The sequence below is a fragment of the Buceros rhinoceros genome, unplaced genomic scaffold, assembly GCF_000710305.1.
Source record: "Buceros rhinoceros silvestris isolate BGI_N320 unplaced genomic scaffold, ASM71030v1 scaffold15067, whole genome shotgun sequence".
NCBI lineage: Eukaryota > Metazoa > Chordata > Aves > Bucerotiformes > Bucerotidae > Buceros > Buceros rhinoceros.
The window spans coordinates 6,490-14,415 of NW_010422880.1; the positions used below are offsets into that span (position 1 = coordinate 6,490).

Consider the following 7,926-nt stretch of genomic DNA (forward strand, 5'->3'; position numbering starts at 1 on the left):
TCCCTGTGGTGCCCATGTGTGCACAGCCGTAGGCCAGAAGCCAAAGAGCCTGCCATGGCCCATAGGATCCTCACAGAGGCACCAAAACCAAGTTCTACCAATGTCTACTAGCAGAGGGTCTGGCAAAGCAGAAAAAATTTCTCTGCTGGGTTTGCATGCCCTGGACTCCATCTTGTCCTTCACAATGTCCTTTATGGTGGAGAAGAGGATCCTTCTCCTGGGCATCTTGTCAGTGCCTGCTGGGATTTAACTCCTCCAAGTCTCCTGCATCAGTCAGGGAGGCTGGAGCAGCTCTAACAGCCAGACCTGGTGTCTCAGTCCTGTGCTGGGATTTCAAGGTGGGAGTTGGGGGGAACCAGTCACTGGGGCTGGGTCGCTGCGGCAGTGATGGTGTGGTGCTTTGCTCCCCTGAATCGCTGGCAGCATTGTGGGAAGGTGCCAGTCTGAATCTCTCCCTCCCCTCTTTCCTCAGGTGCCCTCAACCCACAGTGTGACAGCGATGGCCAGTGCAACTGCAAACCCGGTGTGATGGGCTTGAAGTGTGACCAGTGCCAGCCAGGTTTTGAGTCCCTCTCTGAGGCCGGGTGCCAGAGGAGTGGACAGTAAGTGCTGGTGACCATCAGTGGTATGGGGACAGCTGGAGAGCCAGCTTCCAGAGCTCTCCCAGCTGCTGTGAAGAGCCCATGCTGGCTAAAAACACCCTGTGCAAGGGCAGAGGCAGTTTGTTTCTTGCAGCAAACCATTCCTTAAGCAAACTCACTGGGAGAGAGCAGACTTGAGCGGAGGGCCTCCACTGCAGCCTGCAGAGCTCGCAACAGCGTCAAAATCCGAGCTTAACAATGCTCCGAGGCGATTGTTTTAATATCCAGATGACGTCAGACAGGCAACAGCTGGGCCAGGCTGATGTAGAACAGAACCTGCCCATGCATGGGTCTGCCTGGTCTAGGTGCCGCTTGCAAGGGCTGCCCCTGAGAAAAGACACACATGCAAAAATCAACCCCTTCCTTTGCATGAAGCCATGTTTAAACACCTTTTGAAGTGTTTCTGGTTTGGCTTCCTTGGCACTGTGTCCTCTTCTTCCTTGCTTCACCCTGGCAAGGCTCCTTGCTGGGGTCCCCGGCAGGCAAAGGGTGGGGACGAGGGGTGGCTGCCTGCAACCATGCTGCCATGCCTGGTCTCCTGCCTGAGCCTCCCCAGGGTGTTTCTTCCTGTTGGAGTTCAGCCAGGGTCTATTAAACTCAGCCACGGTTTGTCAAGCTCAGCAGAGCTTCGTGTTGCTCTCATAGGTGGGTCTGCTGTTCTGGGGTGTCCTGGGGGTGTGGCTTTGGGCACTGTCTCAGCCCGGCACCCGTGCTGCTGCAGCTGGATTACTTAGTGAGATGGCTCTGTTGATTATTTTTCCCCTTCTAGCGTGGGACTGGTAGCTGAGGGCATTCTCCACTGTCTTGTGTAGCAGCTGGGGGCACTGAGCTCCCAGGCTGAGCTGGAACTCCCGGTAAAGATTCCCTCTCTCTCTGTTGCAAGTGCAAGCTGGCTGGCAGCACTGGGGGCTGCCTCACCGGCTGCTGTGTCTGCAAGGCAGGCACTACCGGAGAGCCGTGCGAGAGGTCGTGTGTCCTCCATCTCCCTGGCTCTTGCATCCCCGGCAGCTGTGCATGTCCATGGCACCAGCCTGGGCTGACCTTGAACCATGGTGATGACTGCGTGCATGGCTCTCATTAAAAGGCTAGTTGTGTTGGCCAAGAAGAGGAGAAAACAGGCTTGAATGTTGTTACCTCCTTGCGTTTTCCCAGGTGCAAGCAAAATTTCTACAACCTGGATGCCAGAAACCCCAGGGGATGCTCTCCCTGCTTTTGCTATGGGCACTCAGCTGCGTGTGTCAGTGCGGACAACCACAGCATCTACAACATCACCTCCACCTTCCAGCAAGGTGAAGCCCAAGCAGGACTTCTCTACAACTCCTGGGGGTGTTTGCCATCCCTCCTCTTCGACATGCTGGAGGAGCTGCCTGGTTCACAGCCCTGCTGAGATTCCTTTTAGTGGGTGGGATGGCTTGGTCGCAGGCAGAGGTGGGGTGTGACGGTGGGGGGCAGAGCGTGGGCTTGCTTCATCATGTCTTTCCTGCCACTTAGGAGGAAACCTCTATACCCAGCCTAGCTTATTTACAGGTGTATCGGCACAGGGATATCTGTGCTGCTCCTTTAGAGGTCAAGGCGTAGAAAGCTGGAGGGGTTTGATAAGACACACCTTGATAAAGTTGCTGGAGTCCTGGAACCTCCTTCCCTGTCCCTGCTGACTGCTCCTTGTTGGTGCTCCAGGTGCCGAAGGCTGGCGAGGTGTCCACGAAAGCGGCTCTCCAGCCCAGCTCCAGTGGTCCCCGCGCCATCAGGATGCCTTCATAGCGTCGAGGAGATCAGAGCCAATATACTTTGTGGCACCTGGTATGTGTAGGACTGGTAAGGGGGAGAGGTGATCGTGTCCCCTTTGCTTGGTCTGATCCTGTGAACCAAACCTTCAGAAGGAAGGCAAGATTTTAAGACTAATTTTTTTCCCTTCCTTCCCTTCACAGCAAAATTTCTTGGTAACCAGCAGCTGAGCTATGGCCAGACTCTCTCCTTTGATTACCGCCTGGACCGAGGGGAACACCAGCCATCTCTGCATGATGTGATCCTGGAAGGAAGTGACCTGAAAGTCACTGCCCCCTTCTTGCCCCAGGGGAAGGTCCTGCCATGTGGCATCAGCCACACGTACACATTCAGGTAAGGGGGGATGCTGAGGCACTTGGTGGAGGATGAGCAAGAAAGGCTTCAAGTAGCTCTTGGAGACAGCTGTGTTCCCGTGGAGGTGGCAAATCATTGCTGGGTTTGGGTTGGGTGCATCTCAGGTGCTTCTCTCCTGGATAAGGAGGTTACTTTGTGAGAGAGGCAGTAGAAAACCTGGCTTGAGTTTGGACTGGGTACTTTGTTCAGGGTCAGTTCCATGGGTGGGTGTTCCCCAGAGCTTTGAGCCTGGGAGGGAGATGGGTGAAGGCTGCCACATATTTTTGATGGAGCGTCTTCTTGACACTGGTTCCACTTCTTCTCCCTTCCATGGGCAGGTTGGACGAGCACCCGAGCAGCAATTGGAGTCCGAGGCTGAATCACTTTGAATATCGCAGGCTGCTGGGAAATCTGACAGCTCTCTGGATCAGAGCCACCTTTGGGGAGTACAGTAAGTGGGGGGGAGGATATCTTGCAGGTACAAGGTTGGCTTGTCCTTGTTGCTGGAGTTTCCAGACGGAGCCACCTTTGCTGAAAGGTATTGAATAATAGTAATGATAATAAATTTTACCCTAAGATTGGTAAAATTAAATTATGAAGAGATAGATCACGATGACAACAGTGGGGACAGCAAAGCCTTGGCTCTGGTCCATCTGCTTACGGGCATCGTGATGAAACGTGTGACCGGTGCATGTCCTGGGTGGGGAGGACTTGCATGTATAGCTGCTGGCCCCCATGAGTGACCAGCTGTATCTCTCTTCAGGCACTGGCTACATCGACAACGTCACCCTGGTGTCGGCACAGCCCGTGACCGGAGTCCCCGCTCCCTGGGTGGAGCGCTGCGAGTGTCCAGCAGAGTACCAGGGGCAGTTCTGCGAGAGGTGTGCCCCTGGCTACCGCAGAGATGCCCCTGGCCTGGGGCCCTTCAGCATCTGTGTGCTATGCAATTGCCAGGGGGGAGGAATTTGTGATCCGGACACTGGTAAGAGAAGCCACCGCCACGCTGTGCTTGTAGGGCGTATGGGATCGCAGGGCGGCTGCTTGCGTCCAGAGGGCTGAGCTATAAGGGGGTGCAGGGGGCACTGAGTGGGGCAAGATCATCGACGTGGCAGGGCTGGAGTGTGGGAGAACATCATGGACAAAACTCCCCAGGGCCTAGAAGCACTGCGGTCAGAAATACAGGTAAGATACATTTGGATTAAATTGGGTTCTAGATGATGTTCTTCGGAGAAAGAAAAAGTATCTCCCGTGGCCTGGATAACATTACAAACTTTTCCTCTGACTTTTTGTTTTAAGGATAAGTCAGTGTGGTAATCTGTCATGTTGGACTCTGGGGCTCTGAGCACCCTGCTCTAGTTGATGATGTCCCTGCTTACTGCAGGGGGGTTGGACTGGATGACCTTGAAAGGTGCCTTCCATCCCAAACCTTTCTCTGATTCTATGTGATGTGAGTAGGTACCAGCAATCTGAACATGTTTTGCTACCTGTCTTGTTAAAGTAGCCCTCAGTGTTGCCATGTAAAGTCAAAGCAAGGCAAAGTTTAGCTGTCAGTATGTTCCAAGTCTGAACTGGAATTTCCAAATATCTGAGCGTTGAACAGGGGGCACAAAAGGCAATGTGTGGCTCCTCGGGAGCTATAAGAGCTGTGAAAAATGAGATCCAGCCACCTTTGGATGGTGATGGACTGAGATGGGCTCCTGCTGGGCTCCCAGTGCAGGAACAGCACAATAGAATCATGGAATTCTTTAGGTTGGAACAGAACCTTTCAGATCACTGAGTCCAATTGTTAGCCCAGCTATGTCCCTTAGCACCACATCTACCTGTCTTCTAAATATCTCCAGGCATGGGGACTCCACCGCTGCTCCGGGCAGCCTGTTCCAGAGCTTGACAACCCTTTTGGGTAATAAATTGTTCCTCAGATCCAACCTAAACCTCCCCTGGCACAACTTGTGGCCATTTCCTCTTGTCCTATTGCTTGTTACTTGGTCCTTCCCACGTAGAGAAGGACTGATGGGAGAGGAATGGAGCCTGTATGGGCAGGCGTGGGAATCTCAAGGGGTCCAGTGGAGGGTGCTGGACTGCAGATGCTTGTGCTGCAGGGGGTGGCGTGGCCACCAGCAAAGAGTGGCCAGGAGGTGGAGTGTGGAGAGTGTCCCACTGGTGGTGAGAGCAAACTGCCCTTAGCCCTTTCTTTCCTCTTTCAGGTGAATGCTACGCGGCAGATGAAAACGTGGCCAATAGTGTCAGCTGCCCCTTTGGCTTCTACCGTGACCCACAGCAACTCCACGGCTGTAGGCCATGCCCCTGCAGCAACGGCCAAGGCTGCTCGGTGGGGCTGGGCAGCAAGGAGGTCATCTGTGACCACTGCCCTCCCGGAGCTGCTGGTAATGCCCTTCTCCAGGTGGCTTCTGCTCTGCCTTTCCCCAGAGCTGTCCAGGCTCTGTACAGCTGTACATCTACCCATTGTACAAGGTGATGCAGGCACTGAGTGGATCATCCCCTCTTCTCAGCCTGACCTGCCTGCAGCACTGCCGCTCCTGCCTGTAACAGGTGTTTCAGCCCCAAGGGATGTGTGAACGCTCATTGACCCGTCCTAGGAATAACACTGGATGCAAAAAGGATGGGTGGAGAAGGAGGGGAATAGAAAACCAGGAAAAAAAAAAAAAAGAAAAGAAACGACTTGCCCAAGCTCAGTTGTTGAGCCTGGCTTTTGAGAGCCTGCCTGCTGCCTTGTGCATTGGCTGTGGTGATGAGGAAAGCAGAGACACTGTCGTGCCAGCCCTGATGGGGCCGAACACTTCCATTTCTGTGGGGCAGAAGCAACGAGGCAGCTTCTGCCTTCCGGGCAAGAGCATGAGCTTCTCCTCATCACTCCTTTCCCAGGGACCAACTGCGAGTACTGTGCCGATGGCTATTTTGGAGACCCAGCAGCCTCCCGGCCCTGCCAGCCGTGCCGGTGCAACGGCAACGTGGAGCCCAACGCGGTGGGGAACTGCGACCACCAGACGGGCGAGTGCCTCAAGTGCATCTACAACACGGCCGGCTTCTACTGCGACCGCTGCAAAGACGGCTTCTTCGGGAACCCCCTGGCCCCTAATCCTGCCGACAAGTGCCGAGGTGAGAGCCGGGCACTGTTAGAGCTGGGAATGAGTAAGAAAATCCATGCTGGAGTGTGGAGTGGCTTGATAGGAAGGGGGATGCTGCAAAAGCTGAGGCTGGAAAGTGGGAGCAGAGAGCAGGAACCAGAGCACAGAGTAAATGGTGGGAGGAAAGCACAGGAAGAAGGTGGATAAAAGCATGTGCTGAGACCTGAGGTGAAGACAGGCTGATTTGAACCTGTGGCTCTCCAACCTGCAGCCTGCACCTGCAACTTGACCAGTGCCGAGCCCCTGAAGTGCAGGAGCGATGGGAGCTGCATCTGCAAGCCTGGCTTTGAGGGTCCCAGCTGCGAAGAGAGTGAGTGTCCGGCTTGCTACAGCCAGGTGAAAGCCCAGGTGAGCATCTGTGCCAGCCCGGGGACCACTGCATGGCAAGGGGTGCAGCAACCTGCTTACCGTCAAGCATCTCCTCTCAGCCTCCTCAAACCTGTCCTGGTGCAAGTGAGAGGTGATTTCGCAGGTTGCGTCTGAACTTTGGGTTTGTACCCAATTCCACCAATAAAAAACCCAATGATGTAGAGCTTCTGACCTGCTGTGCCCTGTCCGAATATGAGCCCTTGCTTTGCTCTCCAACCACTGATCGGACTGTGGACCTGGTTCTCACCCTGGTCTGTGGTGGTTGCAGGTGGGCTTGTACCTGCAGCAGCTGGCAAAGCTGGAGCTGCTCTTCTCAGAGGTGCAAGCTGGTGGTGGGGCCGAGAGCCAGGAGCTGGAGAGGAGGATGCAGCTCGCTGAGGAGATGCTGCGGACCATCCTTGGAGAAGCCCTGAGCCTGCAAGGTACCATCCACTTGCTACCCTCAGAAGGGGCCATCTGTACTGTATTAGAGGTACCTTTCTACTGTACCTTTCCACTCAGGGATGAGTTTCTCTTCAGCCTTTCTCTTTCCTTCTTTCCAGCCTCTGACAGGTCTCTGGAAAGCCGCATGGCCAGGATGAAGGGGCAAGGGTCCAGCTCCCAGAGCTGCCTGGATGAGATCAAGGCAATGGTGGAGAGGCTGAGGTCTCTCGGGAGCCAGTACGAGAGGCAGGTGCAGGAGACCCAACAGCTGCTGGAGAGAGCCAGGCTGGACCTGGACCGCAGTGGAGCCACTCTGCGTCAGGTGGTAAGAGTGTCCTCATGTGATGCACTCCTAGTCTGCCCAGGGCTGAAAAAAATCCACAGAAAGAGCAAGAATTTAATGTATTCCTGATATTACATTTGTTTTGTGAGTGCAGAAGATGTTCTGGTGACCCTTTCTGCAGGGCTGGGATCTGGAGAGGTGCTGGCAGGGGTCTTTGGGGGGCTGGGGAGATACAATGTGCTGTGGTTGCTTCTTCCACTCATGCCACTCTTTCTCCCTCCTCAGACCATTCCCATTTCAAACATTCCCGGGGGCTCAAATCTGTTCTTGAAGCTGGGCCAGGAGGCTCTGAGACTGGCCAACAGGTGAGTGGCTGCCACGAGCCCAAAGAGAGGGGATGGGGACTAAGATCCTGCTGGGTGCCCAGGAGATCCCTTTTAGGGGTCTTTGCCCAAGCCAACCAGGATGCAGCTGCCACAACCTCTGTGCCATGTCTGGAGCAGGGGAAGATGCGGCTGCTGGGCTGGCTTCGCTGCCCTACAGAGCTGTCCTCAGTTGCCTTTGAGGGTGGTATTGGGTGTCTTTAGAAGAGTCTTTGGCGTCAGAGTTTGGCCCCTGGGTGTTCTGTTGGAACAGGCAACATCTGCCTTCCCCCTGATGCTCCTCTACCCTTGGGAGATGCGGGAGGGACAAGCAAAATATGGGTTCCCTTCTCAAACGCTGCACTTTCTGAGAGGGTGTGATCTCGCCTCACTGAATACATCAGTAAAGGACATTGGAGGAGAAACTCTGGTGGGAACCTTTCTCTTGAGCCCTTCTCTGTGCTTTGCAGCCACACTCAAGCCGCCAACACCATTGATCAAGCCGCAAAGGCAGCACGGGAGGACGCCTGGCAGGCGCTGGAGCTGGTGCGGGCGGCTGCTGGGGGGGAGGCAGGGGGGGCGGG

At 54.9% G+C, this 7,926-nt stretch overlaps 1 protein-coding gene across 1 annotated transcript in view; it reads left to right on the forward strand.

Moving 5' to 3' along the window:
- Nucleotides 1-7,926, forward strand: part of LAMC2 (laminin, gamma 2) — a gene marked incomplete at its 5' end in the record, with an annotated part of 14,305 nt that overhangs the window by 2,637 nt on the left and 3,742 nt on the right. The window contains 14 exons of the mRNA XM_010140216.1: nucleotides 473-595; nucleotides 1,502-1,607; nucleotides 1,794-1,930; nucleotides 2,319-2,441; nucleotides 2,570-2,759; nucleotides 3,098-3,210; nucleotides 3,523-3,741; nucleotides 4,964-5,143; nucleotides 5,643-5,876; nucleotides 6,117-6,253; nucleotides 6,543-6,696; nucleotides 6,817-7,022; nucleotides 7,266-7,345; nucleotides 7,813-7,912. Coding sequence (XP_010138518.1) covers nucleotides 473-595; nucleotides 1,502-1,607; nucleotides 1,794-1,930; nucleotides 2,319-2,441; nucleotides 2,570-2,759; nucleotides 3,098-3,210; nucleotides 3,523-3,741; nucleotides 4,964-5,143; nucleotides 5,643-5,876; nucleotides 6,117-6,253; nucleotides 6,543-6,696; nucleotides 6,817-7,022; nucleotides 7,266-7,345; nucleotides 7,813-7,912 — 2,102 coding nt within the window. The remainder of the gene's footprint in view (nucleotides 1-472; nucleotides 596-1,501; nucleotides 1,608-1,793; nucleotides 1,931-2,318; nucleotides 2,442-2,569; nucleotides 2,760-3,097; nucleotides 3,211-3,522; nucleotides 3,742-4,963; nucleotides 5,144-5,642; nucleotides 5,877-6,116; nucleotides 6,254-6,542; nucleotides 6,697-6,816; nucleotides 7,023-7,265; nucleotides 7,346-7,812; nucleotides 7,913-7,926) is intronic.